General features: G+C 37.7%; 1 protein-coding gene across 4 annotated transcripts in view; it reads right to left on the bottom strand.

Moving 5' to 3' along the window:
• Positions 1–22,256, bottom strand: part of KCNK2 (potassium two pore domain channel subfamily K member 2) — a 132,991-nt gene that overhangs the window by 43,098 nt on the left and 67,637 nt on the right. For all 4 annotated transcript variants that reach the window (XM_077175903.1, XM_077175904.1, XM_077175906.1 and 1 more), the window contains one exon: positions 20,776–20,893. In XM_077175903.1, the coding sequence (XP_077032018.1) occupies positions 20,776–20,893 (118 nt within the window). The remainder of the gene's footprint in view (positions 1–20,775; positions 20,894–22,256) is intronic.

Raw genomic sequence — 22,256 nt, 5'->3', positions numbered from 1 at the left:
GGATGGGGCTATGAGCAACCTGGGATAGTGGAACATGTCCCTGCCCATGGTGGTGGTATCAGAAGGAATAAGATGATCTCTAAGGTCTTTTCCAACCCAGGCCATTCTATGAGTCTATAAATTACATGTCTATTCATATTTCCAAAGTGGGATTCAACAGTGTAAATCTTCTGACTCCTTTCTTTAAGTGATCATGTACAAACATTATGGTGTTTATCATCTCACATTTTAAATTTTGCCACACCAAAATCAAAATATCTTGAGCCTCTCAGCTGGCTACCAAGACATTAATCAAACCCCTACTGCATCCAGGTATTTAAGTTAGAATAATTTAAGCATTTAAGAATTTAACAAATTTTTCTCCCCAAAATAAGACCGCAAAACTACTGTCCTCTGTATCTGTGGTCCAACATATGCTAGCCCCAGTCAAAAGGATGAATCCCTGGGACCTAAAGGTTTTCCAAAAACCTGTAGTTTCTAAAATCATTCCAAAGTAGTGTTTTTGTATTCAGATCCTAACAAAAGAAAGAAAACAAAGAGGATAACATCCCACACTGTAAGAATTATAAATGCATGAATGGCCATAACATTTCTTCCAGAAGGGAGTGCTGGTAATTTGGGTTCCTTGATACCTGAACCCTAGAGCACTACATACATTAAAATTATGAACAATCAGACTAGAAATATTTTTTCTAAACAATTCTACTTTAACTTATACATAGTTCTATGATTTAGAAGGATCAATATAGATAAAAAGTTTGGAACCTAAATAGATTCTTAATGAAATACCTACAGGTGGAACCTATTATCAAAAGAAATACTATTCTCAAATTCATCCTTCAGTAGTATAAAATGGGTAAGGATGCCTTCTAGAGGAAGGCACGCAGGTAAAGCTGAATGATCCAAAGCTGCCTCTAATTGAAATATCCATTATGAGAACAAGTAGACATAGGACTGGCATACAACCACACTCAGGAAACAGAGAGGACATAAAAAGATTCTACATAATAGTATCATATTCTTTTCATGTCTTCAATTATACTAATGTAGCATCCACACACAAAAATTAATTAGGTGAAACAGATGTGCCTCTCCTTGTTACTTGTGTCAAGAAAATTGCTCCAGAAATTAGCTCAAGCTAAATCAAAGTGTTCCAGAAATACAGTAACAGTAGCTCTTATGAATTCATATTGCTGCATTTATTGAAGCAAACAAGAATTTCCTTCCAAAAAGACACTAAGACTTTGAGCACTCTTGCCCTCAGTATTCACTTATACAGGTTACAAATACATGCACACTATAATGAAAACAGACCAAATCATGAGTCTTCATAAAAAGAGTCAGTCTCCTATCTGTTGTAGTGAAAAAGAGGAATCAAATTTAAAGATCAGAATCTTCAATGGTGTATAAAACCCTTCCAAAAAGCACTAACATGTACTGGACACTGTTCTGAAAGTGAAATTTCAGGTTGCCTGTGCTGATGAGATGCCTCAGAACTTGGACATCACAATATGTTGATGATGAAACACAAACCATCTTCCTTATCTTGAGAAGACTCTTGCCAATTAAAATGTAAATCAGCTACCAGAATAATATAACCATTTTCAAATATCTCAAAAAATAATCTGCCTTTGAGGTTAAATATATTTTCTGGTAAGTATTGACAAAAAAAAGAGAAAAATTTAAATTGTATATTTATTACTTTCTAAATAGCCAATGCTTCTTCCAATTCAAGCAAAGAACACAGTGACCTGAAAATAAGTGTATGCAATTCTAGAGAGGGAGTAACTGGCTCTATATACCAAAATTATTTCCCTGCACATCTTTAAAAAGGCTACTGGATATGACTAAGCCACTTGATGCTACCTCCTCTATCCTGAACAATAGCCTCCAGATGCTCATTTTCATATATCAGTACAACTGGAGGGAAAAAATATATATCATAACTGTGATGCTGTGATGTCTGCAGTGGAGAAATACAGAGGCCGGAATTGAGCTTTCCATGGAGCCCTCTTCAGCTGAAAACTCCATGGTGTGCCTCAGCTGCATGGCTCAGACCTCTGCTCATAAAGCCTTGGTACACACTACAGAGTCCTAATAAACATCCAGGGCACTGCCAGTCTTCCCTACTGCTTCCCACTGTTAACCATCATTTTGGTCAACTGAGAATCTACAAATTACCACACAATTTAGATTAGGAAATGCAGGTTTCCACATAAAAATATCCCCAAACCCAAAGCTTCCTCTATTCAGTATCTAATCTTTGCATATGGCAGCATTTAGCCAACAAAAAATTAATTTCTTACTTGGCATCAATATTCTTAGATGCAGGCTTGCCTGTAACAATGGTGCAAGACTAGGAGAAACTTTGCTCTCAAACAGCTTTAGAGAGAAGGAACTTCAAATCAATTTTTTAGGATGGAACTAAAAGCTACACACTTCTTTAGGCAGATCATGTTTCCCTTTTACTATCACTCATTTTAAAATCCTACCACTCTCAAGCTGATTCAAGAACAAATATCACCCTGCAAAGTTAATGTCATGCATATGAAAAATACAGACCTTGAAACTGAATGTATACCCTGGCCTTTGGATTGTCATGTAATAAAATTAAGAATATAAATTATAACACAACTTCTTCCTGTAAGAGCTCCCTGATGAACAAAATCAGCTATTCAATATTTTTCCAGGTTCTTTGTGACAAAAAGTAAGCCAGACATGTTGCTAACTCGATTTCTCTTTCTCAGGGAAGCCACGAGTGATGTCCTTCTGCCCCACTGCATTTCTCAGCTGGTACAAAGGCTACATCTGCTCACTCGCTATCCTCAGATGTTACTCCCCACAACTGTTTTTGGCATCAGCTACCAGCTACCCCTGTGCTGCTTGTGATCTTCTATAAAATGGATGAGGAATTGCATCTTTTATAGAAGTGACATGAGATGTCCCAGCTGAAGAGCCTTGAAACCTCAGAACATGAAGAGCAGGAAAAAAAGTCAGTAAACTTTTTTTCATCTACAGTTGCCGAGTTAATTTTCTTTTCTTTTCTCCCACACTTCTTTTGTAACACCCCCTGAAGAGAAGTCTGACAAACTCTTGAACCCCACAGAATTTAGCTCCAATAAAACCTCTCTGACCAAAACCAAGACCAGGATCCAGGGCTCAGCCAAAGGCATTGACCACCTCAGCAAAGTTGCTAAGACATTCTCTTTTAGAAGATGAATATATTTAGTTTTTCTACCAGAGATTAGACCTGCATAAACTAGATCCTGGCTAGGCCTCCCAAGAAGCTTGAAAAATCCCTCAGAGACGTTGCATAACACTTCACTGTTCTCAAAGGGACTGATGACATCCATCCAAGATCACCGTGCTATCACTCAAACTACAAATCAGAAACTCAAGCTCACCTGTCAGCCAAGAGCTACAGACAAAACTGCAGAGCATGAAGTGCTTTCACCCTCCCACCACTCAGGGAAATAGCAGGGTAAAGAGAAGACCAAAATGTCACCACATCAACACTGCAAGTAACAGGTCAGCAATGGTGCAGCCATTTGGCTGTGAAATCATCTGTCACCCCAGTTCAGACTGGAACTTCAGGTACCAGAGATTTCAAATCAGTCTCTACTTATATATACACCAGCTGAGGGGATAATTTTTGTCTTTACATCCCAGAGACAAATACATTCAAGAGACTTTATACAGCAACTACCAAGGTGTATCAGGTGCATGTAAACTAACACATAAAACGTCATCCAGAACATGATCTTAGGCATAAAATGCATGTAAGAGAGCTCTGATTTTTCACAACTGTTCAGCCTCTCTCCTGTTTGCAGGAGAGCAACCAATTTGAAGAGAAATTTCTGTTTGAACAGAAGCTGTTAACATACACTTATTTGTCTGGAGGTGGCTACAGTAAGTGACCATTAAAAGGTAAAGCCATATATTTCTTGGAGAGATGCCAAGATACACATATATTTAAAATACCTTAATGCAAACACATATGTATAAACATATGTTTGTACCTTTAAATATACATTATTTGTGCCATCAGGAAATAAAGAATTTTGTTGTACACAGATTGCATCCTACTGTTCTCCCTATGGCAGAACTGAGCCATATTGTAGCCAGATACCAGAAGTCTTCATATTCTTACATACAAGGACATTTTCTGAAGGTCTTTCACTGTTCCATTTAAGTTGTTCCAATTCCTCATTAGCTCTGAGGAAGCTTTTGGTTGGATTTGAAAAATCCCTCAGAGACATTGCATTGGACTTGAAATCTTTCTACGTGAAAGGACAGATTGTCAGAGAATACTTTAGCAGCATCAAAATAAAATAATGAAAATTTAAAGTATAAACAACAGAAAGCTAGAATGGCATTGATTTGAAGAAATTAAGAATATATATAGCCAAGAAACCAAGAAGTAGTTTCAGTAAAAGTACATTTACTCTCGACCCTGGTGGTATTCCCCAGATTGAAGGAAAAAAATGATACTATTTTTTCCAGCCTATTTGAATTAATTTGTATTAATATTCCCAGAGTGCCTCACAGCAAGAACAAAATGTCATGACTACAGAAAGCCTTGAGAAGCATATGTCTTTACCACAGATCAAAACAGGAGTGAAAAACTCTGGGGTTAGGCATCACTGAACTCATAAATACTGAATCCAGGTATATTTCCATGCATATGTTGTCTTCTAGCCTCAAAATCATCCCTTTTCCACAGGAGTCCTTCAAGGCTGTGACTCACAGAGAACTCCCTCATGCCTCTCAAACCAGGCATACACACAGATGTTTGTAGGCTCAGGACCCAGCATTTTAACTACACCACATGTCACACAGGCATTATTTTTAAATTTTCATGGTTGGCTATGATTCTATCTGACTCATGTTTAGATTTACTAGCTGCATGTATCAATACTGTCAGATGTTAAATTTGCTTTTCTCTCTGGAATGTTTAGATTATAATTCCTCTAGAAATTTCTTTGTGATTTAATATCTAGCTATATTTAATGATAGTGCCAATTCAATATATTATGTGACAGATTTACTACGAGGCGCTTACCACTGGACCAGCCCAAAAAGTAGGTGATAAAAGTGATAAAATGAAGCATCCCCAGATGGTGGCCCTGCTGTCTCCAGGTTCCCTCCTCATTCAGGTGTAGGTTGCAGCCTTCCCTGGTAAGGTGGTTCTGTTACTTCTGTGGTCATTTGTCCAGGTAAGTTCAGAGGGGGGGCAGATGGAAAAGGAGACAAGGTGGGTGTAGCTGAACCAACACAAAAATGATGTTGTCAAAAGATGGGAAGAGGAGGAAAGAGGCTGGGATAAGCAGCCAACAAAGGATGATGAACACCCATTTGGGCTTCCAGATAACTCAGAGGAACATCCCACTTTTGTACGTGTATCCCCTTTACAATTTTTCCAGAAGCTGTATGCCAGACAGAGGCACAGCACCCCCAGAGACAGAACTCACTTTGCACTACTCTGTGTCCAATGGTCCCTTGTCAATGAAGCATTCACCATCCCAGCTGCTTTCTCAGCTTCCCTTGTTATGAATTTTTGGTGTTAGTTAATAAGCAGATCTCTGTGGGAGCATTTCAGGGAGGGCTGCAGTTGAAGTTTCCATCATCTCTCTGTGTGACTACTTAGCAACACGCTGTTCTAGCGGGCATCTGGCAATCTTCCACGTCTTCCAACAGCTTTCAGTACTTCCTTCCTCTGGCCCATCATTAAACAGGTGCTTTAAGTAGATCACAAAAAATTATCTTTTGGAAAACCTTGAACTCACTGGAGGGGGAGAATGAAGCAGTTCAATCTTTGCTTCCAGTGAATGAACCATCTTACAACTGCAGGAGTTGTGAGAGACAGGGACGATGCTATCACATATTTGTCACTCTTCTGAAACACAGCACAGCACATGTCCTCAGCAGAGACATGCTGCAAGCACCTCTGCTGGCAGGGAGCACACCATGCCTGGGACTGACAGGCCTTTCCATGGTGGATATCTTTTTATATCCATATCCATGCACATGCGTTCGGATGTCTGTCAAACGTAGGGTTTACAGAGCACCGCAGTGTAAAGCCTCCCACTCCCACCAACTCATGAGGGGTTGGTTTCTCTAAAAGTCAGATACAAAATTTCTCAATGCTAATGAGAGCTGAATATGGCTCTCATCCTGCCATCGACATCTAATTTCTAGTTCTAGGGGAATGTCTCTGCATTTCTTTGATTCCCACCTCTATTGCTCTCTCAAGGCTGCAGAGCACGGGACAGGACTTGTTCAGCCAGATGGAGCCTGGACAGGGGATATCTCTCAAATGAAACCAAAGTACTACAAAATATGTTCTTGACTGACAAGTAATTATGAATGCTTCATTACCCATCATATCTCCAAATTAATTTATTCTTAATCTGGTCTCTTCTTTTCAGCAAATTACAGAAAGGATGATTGCTTTTAATTAGTGTCCATGAGTAACCATTCAGAGAAGTATTAGACAATTAATATATAAGGTTGAGGTGCTCTAAATATTAAATATAAAACATGGTGGGAGAAAAAAATGAGTAGCACAGATGGGTCTTTACAGTTCCACTGTCAGTTCTGTACTTGCTATTTTTATGATGATGCAGTAGCATGTCATTATGGAAATCTGATTTTAAAAATTAAGCGAGAACAATACATCTTTTAAAATGTTTTGTTGTAAGAGTGGAAGCATAAGCCTCTCAATACCTGCAAGATGGTTAAAATAATTCTTAGGGAGTCCTCTTATTATCAGGATGGTAGAAGAACATAAGTGGGGTAAAATGATAGGAGAGCAAAGTGTCTTTGAGTAGAACATTGGATACAATTAGAAAAACAACAGTATTTTGTATAAATTAGGCCTTCCTCAGCCAAGCCCAAAAAGCTTACTTTTCTTCCAGCTGTTTTGAGTGGCTGTAGCAAAAGATAGTCCTTTTCTACAAATCATACCTCTTCTGACAAAATAATCACCTGTTAGTGAATTCAAGTCATATTACACCATTTTTCTCAATCATAATTTGCTATGGTTTTTATCAGTATGTAGCGAGACTTGCTCATAAAAGAACAAATCCCTAAAAAACACATTCTTCCAAACTCTTAAGTAATAGTGATCTTACCCTACTGCAATCTACTCCTGCATGCAACCATTCCCACACTTATGAACTACCTTCACTGGACTCGTCTGAGAAGACTTTTAATTTTATAGATAATATAAAAAATTAATTTTAAATTAATGTTTTAAATTACCAATTTCTTTCCTGCCTATCTCTCCTTCGCATTGTTGCCATTGATCTCCAAAGGTGTTTTAATCTCTGTAAATCTCTCTGTATAGGATTGAATATTCTCCATATTAAATTATCATGCAGGTTCATCAAGCTCACTACCACTGGGGCAACTGCCAGGGCTGGTTAACCTGAAGGGTGGCAGAATACAAAATAAAATACAGAGCACAATCCTTGGTTTCTGCAGCATACTGATGATCTTTTAGACAAACAAAACCCTTCTGCACCAAGCTCCAGAGAAACTGACAGTGTGCACTTGGACATAAAAGCAATTCAGCTTTCTCACCATAGCAGTGGGGTACTCTATGCAAACATTGCTCTCTCCTAAAAAAATTCAAAGAAAAGTAAAATAAAGAAGAAAAAGTTGATATCTTACCCTGTACACTAACCCAAAACCAGCAGGGATGCCAGCATTTTTTTCCTGTGAGACCTACCAAAACCACTCTGCAACTTCAGAGTTACCTGCATATCCATGTGTTTAACAAGACACCTAGAAATAAAATCTTTAATTCTTGCATTTCTGTATCTTCCATCCCATCTGACAACTATCTTGATCTTAATATTCTACTTGCAGCAATTGCTCAGTTATAACGTGTGCACTTCTGATAGCACTGACTCATTTCTTCTCTAATTACTGCTGCAGAACCACACTGGCTACTGCTCCTTACCCCAGTCATAGCGACAGCACAGCTTGAAAATTGTAAGATAAAACCACAGACCAAAAAGTACCAAATAATAACCTCTCCAAGTCTTCACTGACCTAGAGTGGACAAAGGGTCTATGGGTTTAGCTGAACAATCAAATCTACCGTTCATATTTGTCTGTATATGTGAAAATTCTGAACAATTTAACAACAATGACTAATTAGCAGTCAAAAGTTCAGACAAGAGCATGAAATGCTCTCAAGTACAGATTTGAAAGCTATTGACTAAGGTGAAAAATATATTCATCAGAAGTCATTACAAATTTATAGAAGGCTCTTCACACAGATGATCTACAAACCATCTCATAGCAAAATAAGGCATTTTAGGCAAGTGCAAACCTAAATTACATTTTTATGTAGCCTAAGAAAACATCACTTCAGGGCTCAGATGAAGCTCAATAAATCCCATAAGGAGACAAAAATTAAAAATTTCTCAGTCTGGATGATCTATAATGGAGCAGTGAATCAGATAATGGATTCCTGTTCTGGTAAGAACATTTTTTTCTGGCCAGTTTTTAACTAGACAGTAGACAGATATATGGTCAGAGAAGTTCTTTCTCAGGCTGTTGAATTTCACTTTCCAATTGTGCTGTTCAAAGCATGGAGCAAAGTTGACAGTCCCCAGTACATGTTCTTTCATATCTACCATCTTTTCTTCCAACAGGGAAAAACCAGAGCAAGACAAAGAGAAAAAAGTTTCTTGGCCTTCACAAGGCTCACTGCCACGACTCTTAGTGCCTAACACATGCCAAACTCCAGGAGATGTATTTTCATGCACCCATTTCTCCAAGCAGCAACCATGGCTGTTCAACAAGCTGAAATGCTGGGCTTTTTGCAAGTAATCTCTGCTTTTCTGACCAGAGGCAATTTATCAATCTGTGGTGCAAAAAATGCATGAATTGGTATCTGCAGGCCAGTCTGAAGAGAAGAAACAGTTTAAGCCAGCAATGATACTGGCAGATTTCTAAGAGCATTTGATGATATCAGCATTGAATGATTTCAGCATATTCCAGTCAAGAACTGGAACAGGCTACCCAGGGGAATTACTGTCCCTGGAACTGTTTAAAAAACACATAAATGTGGCACTTGAGGACATGGTTTAGTTGGTTAACAGTTGAACTACATTTCTTCCAACCTTAACTGCTCTATAATTATATGATTCTATATTTATGTCCAAACCTAAGACTATATTCAGACTGCCAACAGAACTTTAGAGTGGGTGCCAAAAATGTATAATCAAAGACCTTTTTAAGCAATTAAAATAAATGGAATTCTTGCCTATAGAGGATGTTACCTACTTGAAAATTGAAATGAGAAGCTTTAATAGCCCCTGACATTACTTTATCTTATTTAACTAAAAGATTATAGCATAAGAATGAAAGATTTGCCACTACAGTAGAAAAAAAATTCCAGTCTTTTTAAGTTAGTTTGTTGTGGAATTTTTAAAATAGTATTCAAATTTCACAAAAATAGATTATGTAAATTAAAAGTAGTACAGCTCCTTGATCTGAGAAAACTTTGATGCCAAAATACTTTTTTGCAGAGCTAGGAGATAAAAATTAGCAGTTGTAACTGTAAAATCCAAGATACCTCTCTAACATATCATCAGTTAAACTAAGCAACACAGACACTTGGGATGCTTGGCTCTGTTGTTACCTTTATAACCCGAAATAATTGCTTCCAAGAGTTTGTTATCAAAATAGGCAAGACAGAAAACAACAGCACAGAGACCAGCACAGCAGATGGCAAGCACCACGCATCACACAGCAAGAAAGCCTCAAGGACCTGCGAGCCAAAGTCATCCATCCATCCATGATTTCCCTAGAAGAGTTTGGTGCCACACTCTCCAAAGAATTCAGCTAACCTGATCAAGTCCTCACTGACACATGATCCAATAACATGATTTCAGAATCAAAGTCTGCAAAATTCACAGGTGAATGAATAATCCTAACTATGGCTAATGAGGGTGGTTGAGAAGTAAACTAAACTAAAATATTCTGAATTTGGAAAAGTAGAAAAGAGGAGAATTTCCTTCCTATGCAGCCTCTTCAGGCAGAAGTTTTCACAGGTTGACAAAATGCTAACAAATACTAAAACCAACGTGATCCTTCAAGTATCTATCTTTACCAAAAAGAAAAATCCTTCCTGAACTAAAATAACCTCCACAACTAATGCCAGTGACAGATGATTTTATTTGTTAGGCCCACAAGTAGCAAGTGCTGTCTATCGATTCTGGAGAGGTATTTAATTCAGATTATAAGCCTGGAGGAAGGAAATGAGATGAAAAATCTGTACAGCAACATGGGATGACAGCAAGGAAGCAATTATTCAGAAGTCACAGTTGGAGCCTGGCTATCAGAACCAAGGAAGAGCTGAGCCAACATATTGAGTTATTCTTTTTGGTTACAACCTCAGAAATCCTCACAACATTCTAGCAGGTACAAAACACCACCAGTGTTTTCCAATCAGATCATCTTTAATCAGATACAGGTTTAAAACTGGATACTAGAACTTAAAACACACAATTCGTAAAGAATACCAAGGTCTGTGGAATGGAAACAATGCTTACATTCAAAGCATTAAATTTTACCTCAGCATAGTTGGATTTTGTAAAGCATTTAAGTTTTCAAGGTCGCAGTTCTTTTTCCTGCTAAATAATTTCATTATAATCCCTCTAAATATTAGTGATACTCCCATACCCACTGTATCTGAGCATATTTAATTACTGATTTCAGATAGACAACTGGTTTTGAGTAAGGATCCCGGCAGGTAAGGTAGGCTACCTGAAAACATGAACAAATTTCTGTCCAGGGAGACTTGAACTTACACAGTTTGTGTTGTTGCTATGAAGCAACCACAGCAAAGATGTCCAAATGAAGTAGTGCTTTGTCTTTAATTCACTTGACTTTCTCCCTGCTCTGCTTACTGGTTCAGCAAAACTCATCAGAATCCCACAGAAGCGCAGGAAAGGGAGGAAATCACACCTCCAGTGAAGCCATGAAGGAGCAACAATCTGCAGATTTGTCCCCACAGAACCAAAAATCGAAACACTTAAGCTACTAATTTCTTACAAAGCATTTCTAACTGCATTTAAAAAAAAACAACCAAACAAAAACAAATTTAAAAAACACCTCAGAAACCATCTCACCTAGAAGAGGATGATTTTCACAAAGTACATTATCTAGAAGGACAAAGATGTTGTTCTCCCCAATCCTGCTGTGCAAGCCCAGACTAAAATTTTAACCAGTAATACTCAATATAAGAACACCTTGAGCAAGAGAATAACTCATCATATGTTTTACAGGCTAATAGCTGTATTACCACACAATTTATTTGCTTTTAGCTGGTATGGAATAGACAATTATCCTCCCTCTAGCTTACACCGCATTTTTTCACACCTGGAAAAGCATCTATACCTTGGTAAAACTCAGCATGACCAGAAGGTATGTAAGCACATACAGGACTTTTCTACATCATCACCCATCACCTAAATTATGCATCCCTCAAGTCTTCCTTGCTACCTAGCTTACTTTGAATTTGCAATTAACATGCCTTCTGTAACCATCTGCTTCTGCCAAATGAAAAACTGGAGTCATCAGACTGTAATGTTATACTGAACAATTATATTTGCACTAGCAGTTCAAATCAGATAAATCAAAATGTATCAATTTTTATCCTCTTGATCTTCTGATATATCTACCTATACAATGCTTGTTGCTGTAGAAATCAACTTTTACTCTTGAAAAATATGGATTTTTAACACACACTGAGATGCAAACTACAACTTTGCTTGCAGTCATACCAACTCATACAGCTCTTGCAAAAAGATCACACCAGAGGGGGAGATTCTCCAAAGCACAAGAGAATTCAACACAGACAAAAATCACTTAAAAATGTTAATGGGTTTTGTTAATTTTCCCTTTGCCTGTATTTCTGCCCAGCTTCCCTTCTGGTTTTCACGGGTTTTTTTTAATGGAATCAAGCTGCTGGCAGTAATGAGAAATCTATAAAGTATAGAGAGCTCTCATTGTATAAAAAGGAAACACTTTCATGAAATGCTAATGGATATTCCCATTTGCTGTAGTGATACTTGAATGATATTTTACTCCATAATGCTGTTGGCACAAGGCAGCAGATTTTATACTAGTGGCAGTTCAAGAAATCTTTAAGGTCTTTTACACTATCAGTACTACCTCCTTTCTATATTCTTAGGAGGGGGGGAAAAAATATTATCTTTCTGAATCATTGAAATAGAATCAGCTGGTAACCCTGACCAGCTGTTGGGAATGGTACAGCCAAGTTTGCATGAAAACATTTGGGTGAATATGGGTTAAAGGGTCTACCTAGCCCTTCCTTAAGCACACCTTAGCTCTCCAATTCAGCACACCACTGGAATATCCAGGCCCAGCTATGCCCCATGAGCACCAGTACCTACCCTGCTGTGACCAGCCAGAATGCCAAGGGACATTCCTGGCACTTGGGAATTGTACAGGTGATGTGTACATCAACCAAGGCCTCAACACAACACAAGCAACCTTCTTCAGATCTTAATTCCCAGGGAGATAAACCACCTCATCCTACACTCAGATTAACACAATAGGCAAACAGAGTATGATTTATATTAGGCAGGTACTCACCCAGTATAAAATGCACATGCAATTCAGCCACATCTGCAAAAATTGCTCAACAGTCAGAACCATGCTAGAAGTACCTAAAAAGTGTCTACTTTCTATGGTGATCAGTAGGCAGAAATTCCAGCTGATAGTGAACTTTGCTTTCAGGACAACTTACATACCCCCATGCTAGTCTTTTATCGTGACTCCCCACCCAAAAAAAAAAACCCAACAACAAAAAAACCAACAGACCAAAAAACAAACTAACAAATCTGTGATGGATTACAGCTGCCTTTCCCTCTTTAAAAGCCACTTCTGCTTAGCAGCTCAACTACACAAACTGGAAACAGCTGAGAATGAAGCAGCACATAAAGATAAACCTCTTAACATGGTCAAAACTTACCAACAGACCATCCTGTGGGGATACACACTGTGAACAGGTGCTTTTATTTTGGCCTCTAAACCTTACCTACTCGGTGACCCCGATGTAGAGTCAAAGCACAAAGCATTCTGGCTTTTTCAGTGTTTTCCGAAATCCTGTGCCACTGTTTGCTTATAGGATTTGAGGTTCTCATGGTCGGTTGCACCACTCCTTATCCAATTACAAAAATAAACAAAAAGGGAGCAGGAAATAATGCCATTCATCCTAGCATTCTGCATACAGTGTAACCCTACTTGGCAAATCTTCCTTGCATCCTTTCCTTCATTGATAGCAACAAGCTTTTGTAACCTGGGAATGGAAATGGACATGATCAGGAGGCTCAGAAACCCTTTTCTAACCAGCCAGTGATGAGAAATCTGAATAAAGGAAACAAAATTCAATTTCATTAGCACACTGGAATTAACAGAGCAAGCTGTGAAAACTTCACTGCTCATTTGCAGTGTGAACTGAGGATTGTCACAACTGACAAATTGACATTTTCACTCCACAACATGACTTGAAGTTCTAAGCAGAACTGCTTTAAGCATAGCCTGCTGTTTAGGAAATTACCAAAGGCTATGGAGTGACAGAAAGCTGCAAACCTGGAAATTTATTTTAACACAAGTATTTTCAGGTTTTGAGGAAAAAAAAAGAAGATAAAAGCTCAAAAAGTGCAAGTACATCAAACTGCAAAAATGGTATGTCTGCCTTCTTGCTTGGCAAGATCCAGCAATAAATAGACACCACACCAAAACAAAACTGTCAGTGCTGCCTAGCAGGAAGCTTATCAAAGACATTTAAAAGGCTTTTTATGAAAAACTTATTTTAATGAAGTCACAACAGTGTAGAAGAACATTCCAGGTGGTCAGAAAAAATATTCCAGAACATAAATGTAGTCAGAAACTCAGTGTTACAAGCAAAGAAAGTCGTTAGCAGAGCTCTGAATCTAAATTCTGAAAGAATAAAAATTTGTAAAGAGAAAGATCAGGTCAACAAATAAATGAAATGTCACTGATGCAACCACCTTCCCTAAAGACAGCACCCCTTCATACCATCCATTGCCAAATTTCTTGTCCTGAATTCATTTCTTAGCAGATAAAAAAAACCTCCCTTGTACATTCACAACTAAAAGGCTACATCACCCTAACCTGTTCTAATGTAGCTGATAACTTAAAGTAACAATATCACCAGAAATATCAGACCCTGAATATGGCCCACAGAGCATGCAAGTGCTTGCAATTTACCATATGCCTGCACATCAGATTCCTGTGTATCAAAACAGAGCTGGTGGCGATGGGGGGGGGGAGGAAATCACTTCTCTGTATAATTAAAGCTGTGTGTCATTCCATAAACTTGCACTTTTTCAATTTCAGAGCTACCCTTGGCGATTTTGAGTATTTTCTTAGTCCCAGTCATTTTGGTCAGTGAGGCTCAATTTGTTTTCTGTGATTTGCTCATTCAATTTAATTCAATTTTTCTGATATACAAGCCCTCAATGTCTCTAACTGAGCTCTTCATCTAATATAATTTCCTTTCAGCTCTTCAACATCGTCCTTTCTCCACCACTGTCCCAGGTTCCCTAGCTCTCAGCAGTCTTATCCTAATTATTGCTCCTGTATCTTGTACAGTCCACGTATTATTTCTTTGGCATTCAAGTCAGATAAGCCCTCTTTCCCACTGCCTGAGCAAATGCAGGAGAAAATTGAGGGCATAGTGGTAATACACTTTCAACTCACTCTTCCTGGGAGAAATAATTACAGAGGAAATCTTGTTTAGTCACTACTGCCCTGGGAGAGAGTATGCTCAGTTCAGATGAAATATTTGGAGGATTGTGTTGCCAAATCCTAACAGGTCTCTCCAGAGCACAATTGAAGCACTATTTGTCAACAGCCAATAACTGGGTCAAATTCAGACACTTCTTCAAAAGTGCAACAAAAGAAGCAACGGAAATAAATTAGAATGGAGCAAAGAGAGACTAAAACCCTAATTTAGTTCCAACAACTATTAAGGACAGCAGCACAGGGACGGGAAGGTAAGCACAACACTAACCTGGAGGAAAGAATGAGTTCTGAAGAGATCTCAGGGGGATTTTTTTAAACCTAAAAAATTTTTTCTGTTGACATCTTATCAGATGAGATATACATGTTTAACACACTTTGAGAGTCAATGTGGCTCTCAGGAGAGCAGCAGGAGTTTTCAATGGAGTCCTCTGCAGAGCAAGAGAGGGAAGGAGCATTTCCACTTCATTCCCCAGTGACCTCTGTAGCAGTCTCTTACCACCGCATTTTCACAGACCATAAATTTTAACCACTTTTTTTTTCTGCACTGCTCTGCAGTTGGTCTTATCAGCTGGCTATACTCAGCCTTGCCACACACAAACTCCTGCAAGAAGCTCTATGAAGCCTTGACCTGTGCAGCCACGCTATCAGTAGAGGCTGAGATCCTTGCTCTTGCCTTGATGAAGATTATTTCTAGTAGAGGAGCCCTGAAAGAATCAGGCCTTGGAAGCCCTATACTCAAATGTCCACCAAGAGTTAAGTTCATTTAAGTAATGGACACAAATGCAGATTTAATTGCTGAAAAGATGGAGAAAAGTCACATATAGGAATATTTTTCAGGCAAATGTATTTATGTTTTTTAATTTCAGGAGTTTTTCTCCAACCCCCTCCTCAATTACCTCAGCACATGCACTTCACTTTCTTTAGCTTGCTTCTTCTCTCTTCCCTTACAATTACATTAACAGAAATTCAAGTATTTACATTCTGATAAGCTGCAATCTTGTAAAATGAAGCTTTTATGCTCATCCTCAAAATCCTTGTTTCTTCTTTGGTGGCACAAACAAATAAAAAAAGTAACATGTTCTAAGATAAGCATGTGATGTTTCTTACTTTTCTGAACTAGGAGAACAAATTTTTCAATGTCATTTGCACATTTTTAGCTTTCTGATTAACTGACATAATAGGTAACACATCTCATTATGAACAATATTTGTCTTTTTGTAACGTCAAAAGTGTTTTGTATATTTTAGTTGTCAGAACATTATTCTGTTACCTTGTATTTCAAAAATGCAGTGGAATGGTGCCAGAAGGGACAGTTTAGCAGCAGGATTTTATTATTGTTTCAAATCAAAAAGCAATGTAATAAGACTTTCTAAAATACCCTGCCTTCAAAAGCAAATCGTTTGTCCAGCCAGTGGGAAAATGACAGAAGGAATGGTTCCTAAAGTGAAATTGCATTTGAAGCTACATAACTAATTGCAGCTTTAAAAATGACAAATCAGGTTGAAATTTCCAGTCAAAAACATAAATCTATTTTTCAGTATCTTAGCTGCTTGCTATTCACATCTGTTCCCTAAAATGTAAATATTTACAAATTTATTTTCTTTTCCTATTTCTTTTTGTGGTTTGTTTTGGTTTGTTTGTTTTTTGGTTTGGTGGGGGTTTTCTGGGTTTTTTTTTGGTTTTGTTTTTTTTGGGGGTTTTTTTTGTATTCACATTCTTTCGCACACAAAAGTGTTGTTACACTTTTGGACCCCAAAACCCCATATTCCATAGCTAACTTCATGAACCTAAATTAAAGACATTAGTCATGAGTAAACTTCTCAAGAGGTTGAGTTTCTTCAGTTTTCATGTTCAGTGAACATGAGATGTTGGGTTCAAAGTCAAGGGCTGGTGGCAACGAAAGTTGCCAGGACATTTGAAAAGGACAAGAAGAAATGATGTGTTCTTCCTTTTTGGATTTGTTGGACCCAGTTTTTGGCAACTGTTGGATTTGGACATCCATGGGGCTGTGATGCATCCTTGAGTGCTAAGGCTCTGTTTGAAAGATGCACTCCAGGAAGGCACTAAAGGAGCTCTGTTTGGAAGGATGCACTCTGGCAAACCACAGCTACCAGCGAGGCTGCTGGCACTGCCACCGTGCTCTCAACTGCCATCCAAGGCACTCCATCTTCCAGGAGCCTGAATGAACACTCTTCCCATATGCCTACCTTGCAGTGCTTGAAAAAATCATGACTGGAATAAGGTTGTCTGGAATAAGAGTGGAAATAATGCAGCTCTTTTAGATGAAGATCCATAGCAGGCTAGCGGAGGTTTCGCCATGCAGTTTCTTGTATTACAGAGGACACTGCATTTTTTATGTGCTGAGACACCAGACATTTGAGAAAACAACTTGCTGAGCTCAAGGCCTTGGCATGTCTTTGTTTTTTCATTGTACTGGACACAGGTCTCAAGCTTCAAAATGAAAGGTCTGCTTTTTTACCCTGCTACCAATATAAAACTTTCCCCACCACCAAAACATAAATCTGGGGCAAATTGGGGTGTGTACATGTTGTGTCTGTATGCCCACCTCTAAGTTCAGCTACCTATTGAAGGAAATGAACCAGAGGTTACAAACCATGCACAGTACCAGCAATGAACTCAGACCGAAAAGACAGGCAAAAAAAAAAAAAAAAAGCATACAGGTTATTTTCCCTTCCTCCTCAGCACTATCTCCAGCTTTATGATTAAGTTACCATTTTTCTTGCTTTTCTCCCCAGCCCTCTTTTTTCTTTTCTTTGGTCATGTGGTCTTGGACTGACTGGGTAATGACATTTTCAGGTAGACAAAAAGAGGTTCTTTTGTACTTTGCAGCATGCACAGTATCCCAGGGAACAATGCAACAATATTTTTTATAGATAATTTCATATTCCTATTTACCTCTGTTACCCTTTTCCCTCTAAGAGACTGTCTGAAACCATTCCATATGCACAGACTAATAATCATGCAATTTCACATCTCTTTGTTGAGATGAGGTATATTTGCTCTGGAAACATATTCACAAGCAAAAACACCTAACTAAGCCAGCCAAAGCTACAACCCTTCCCGAAACAAGTTCTCTGCTGTATCACAGTAGTAAATGCAAAGCTAAAACCAAGGACCTGTTCTAAAGAAAGCCTTGTGAAACTGTTTGATTATGATTCTTAACTAAATCCACTTTTTAGAAAAGATCTAGCAGCAGTATCGCATCCTATTCTATTCAACCTGATTTTGCTAATTTTATATTAGGCACTGTAACATTTATTGAGTTGCATGAAGGATTATAACAGATTTCAAAAAATGCTACATAAATACTAAGCCACGTTTTCTGAAGTGTTGCTCTGTTTGTGTGAGCTGGTTTTGGAACGCTAGAGACATAATGGAACCTTTCAGAAACCTACAGCAGATCCAGAAGATGGTTCTAGTCTGCTCCAGCAGCCACAGATAGGCAATATTTTTCATGTCAGTGTTCACTACAGGGATACAACAGGAACAGTAACTGCAAAGCAGTTATTTATTGCTTAGGCAGATGATAAAGGCTTTATTTATTATCCTCTCCTCAGAAACCAAATATTTGTGGGATGCAAGTGCTACTGCCAGTAAGAAAAGGCTTTGCTTTCATTAAAGGAAGGTTTGAGAAATTCTATTCATAGACTACTGGTTCCATTTGAATGTCTTACATTCTTACATATCACCAGGAAGAGTGTGGGCTAAGTGATATGGTAAAATTAATAGTAATACGTGGTGTGGAAAGCTGCAAAATCTGCTGCAACAGAACCTGCTGGAAAGCCATCATTGTCTCTAAATGCTAATAATCATTTTTCTCATCTGCAAGTACTTCTTAAGGTATACAGACTAAAGGATGTAATATTTACAAATTTTATTCATATTTATCAAATGTCTTTTACAAATTATTTCTGTAAAGTTATTCTATGAATTTACATAGACCTGTCTTTGTCCACAGAGAATATCTGTAGTGTTTGTCTGAAACCTATGGCAGCTCTCTGGAGATGCTCATAAACCACGTTTTGACTCTCTTGAGAAATCAAGTCATTATTACCATATGCCCTCTAGCTGGAAGGAATGCCTTCATTTTCAAAAAGTTACTCATATACTCAAAGGTACTGTTCTGAACACAAAATCACTTGCTGGCACATAATAACCCAAAGATTAAGGGAAAGCACACCCAGCTGTTCTGCTCACCACCCTTTTCCCAGGTAATTCACTCGTCCAAGTGCTTTTCACCCAAGCACCTTCTGTCACACCACAAGCCCTGTGAGCCAGGGGTGAGGTGGGTCACAGCATTCAGACAACACCAATACACTACAGATTCCATATCATCTTGCTTCCCTTGGATCCTGAGAAAAGCTCAAAAGTGCAACTGGCTGGGAGCTTCCCACCAGAAAGGGTCCCTGATGAAAGAAACCCAGCCACTCCAAAGCCAAAATATTTTATGGGAGACTTTTTACCCCCATTTTTTTTTTCTCAGGCTGCTATCACAAAACTTGAAACAAGTATTTACTGTTGCCCAGTTTGACCTGCTTCTGACAACTCTGGTTTGCAGAAATGACCTGAAATATTAATTTTCAAATGTATTTCCTATTGGGTTATCTTTCCTCTTGGGAACAGTGGATCACAGGCCTGGATGCCTTTGCAGATCTCTGCTCTCTTCCAAGCTGGACTTACACATGGCTTGGTAGAATCAGGTCAGTAAATTAAATCAGAAAACATTTTGATTTAGAGAAGCCTTAGTTTTACTTAGAAAAAAAGATGGTGAGACAAAATGTTCCACTGCTTTAAAATAATTTTTGAACTTTTAATTCCTTGAACACCTTTCATACGTTAACTTTTATCCTTATTAGGAAGTGAAACAACTATTCTGCATTTTCTATAGGACCAGGGATGTTCACATAAGTTAAACATAAAGTTGAGTGCTGCCCAAAGAGGATAACATAAGACTGATCATAAACCTGTCCTTTCAAAGTTCTTATTCTTTTTGGTTACATCCTTTAATTTTAATTAGATTTTTCAGTACTTGATGGTTTTTATCACCATGAGGAGGTACTACTGTAAAATCAGTAAATTTGCTGCAAATCAAGGATGTAAGAATTTCTCTGGTTTCACTAAACCTGTGTTTCAGTTACTCTAGATGTGGAAAAATATCACATAGGCACAATATTCATACAAATAAATGTAGACATGATGTTTATACTCAAACACACAAAAAATATGGTATTGATGCACTTCTAAATAAAGAAAGAAAAAAGGTCCAGACAACACTTGAAAAGAACATCCTCTTCCACCACAATATGCATATAAATATTATGTAGTGATAATTATTGTGAAGATGCTACAATTCCTTATATATTACTCTCGATTTTTTTTCTCATGATTTCATCTCCAAATTTCCATCTACCTTTGTGAATACCCTTTTGTGAGCTATGAGCTACATTAATTTTTTTAACTCCATACCATGTGAACAATAATCAAAGGGAAGAAACTGAGATACCAAACACTGTTTTTTTTACACCTGCTCAGAGGGACAGTGACTCTTTCAGAATTTAGATAAAATAAAAACATCAAATGGGAGAACACAGGCTTTTAATTCCATCCATCTCAGTCATGGTTTAATGCACATGTGCTTTAAATCATGCCCTATTTAACACTTGTGACTGTACAGTTGACCAAATTTTCCCCAGAAAATATTTCCACAACCTCTCTCAGTTACTTGAGAGAAATGTACAGCAACATTTTTTTTCTACAGAAAAATCACTCAGCTAGGGCTCCTTTACAGACAGCTATTATTTCTGCCCCTGCAGCTAGAAAATAACTCTCTACTTAAAACAGAAGATTTGGAAGATTTACCATTAACAGATACACGCACACACTGGAAATCAAGAGTTTCAGCTCATTGAATATAAAAAGATAAAAAGCTGTGTCCTACCTATGGTGGTAATAACAGTGCCAGCAAAGAAGAAGGAACTTCCCAAGTCCCAGTGACTGTTCTGAGCAGATGTGTTTCCTAAAGGTATGATTCCTGCATTTATTGCTGCCACTACTTGCTGCAAGTTTAAAAAGATTTTGTCAATATTGGTGAAACAATTGTATTCATATATATATATATATATATATATATTATAGAATAAATTGATTAAATAATTTATTTGATGCAAGCACTATCTGTGTTGCTTTACTTGAGCTTTTTCACTCCGTCAGGCTACAATTTATTCTTCAACAACCACCCCAGGCAATTCAGAAGAGCTGTAAAGTCCAGACCATTGAAAAGAATGCAAAATCTGTGATATTTCTATCTTAGTTAGAAGACAAACACAATTATTTTTACTGCTGTAACTATTTGGTGAAGAAAAACATGCATTAGACAAAATTTATAATGAGAGTTTCCCACAATGTTCCTGTGTTGTGTTAGGCAAGCAAATGGATTTCTTAAAAACAGTCATTTTAAAACACCAAGAAAAAAATGCCCATGCATTATTCTGTATCAAATTAATTCCAAAGAACGAAACACTCTTATAAAACAGACATTTCAATAATTAAAGCAATTACACATACAATTATAAAACTTTCACTATAGCAGCAAAAATTCAGTCAAATATCAAACATGTATCTCTATACAACTATATATTTCAGAAATGTTGTTCTTGAAAAATTCAGTCCTAGCAAATAAAATCAACAAGCTTGCCACAAGTGACATCTTCATAGTCTCAAGAAATTGGACTTTTCTTCTTTCAGCAGTATCAACTACTGTGAATTCTTATTACAAAATGTATTCCTGTTTTGTTATATCACAATTGCAGATATATACTGGTATTTGAGTTAAAGAAAAAGTATTTTTAAACTTGTGATCAATATTTTTAAAAGTATCAGTTTTCATTTAATTCTCAAACTTTAAAACAGGATTTATTTCTAATTATGATACTTGTGATAATTGGTGTCTAACAAAAGAAAAACAGAGGAAGCAATACCACAAAGTGAAAATGAGCATTTCAACCAACTAGTAGTTCCTGCTTGGCAAGATTTACAACAATAATTAGGTACATAAATATATTCAGTGATAGGAAAGACCAGAGCCATCTTCCCTTTAGGCAGTCTGTTGCAGAGGAACAGTGTTGTACAGTGTTGTAGTACAGTGTTGTAGTAAGAATTTTTTCAGTTCCAAAATACATTGATTATTTGGAAATTAAAACATTTCTGTTACTCAACTGTCCCCACAGAACTCACTTGGTCTGGACAGAGATTATGAAGTAACAATGTGGGATTAACCAGGACATCTATTTTTATTATGGAACTTAAATCCAACATGAAATCCAGCTTAAATCCAACATTTCCAGTTTGCCACTTTCAAAGCTCAGATGCACAAAAGGAACCATTCTGATCCCACTGCTGCACCTCTGCAGCCACAGGATC

Source organism: Agelaius phoeniceus, chromosome 3 (assembly GCF_051311805.1).
Source record: "Agelaius phoeniceus isolate bAgePho1 chromosome 3, bAgePho1.hap1, whole genome shotgun sequence".
Classification (NCBI taxonomy): domain Eukaryota; kingdom Metazoa; phylum Chordata; class Aves; order Passeriformes; family Icteridae; genus Agelaius; species Agelaius phoeniceus.
This window is presented reverse-complemented; position numbering and strand designations above follow the sequence as displayed.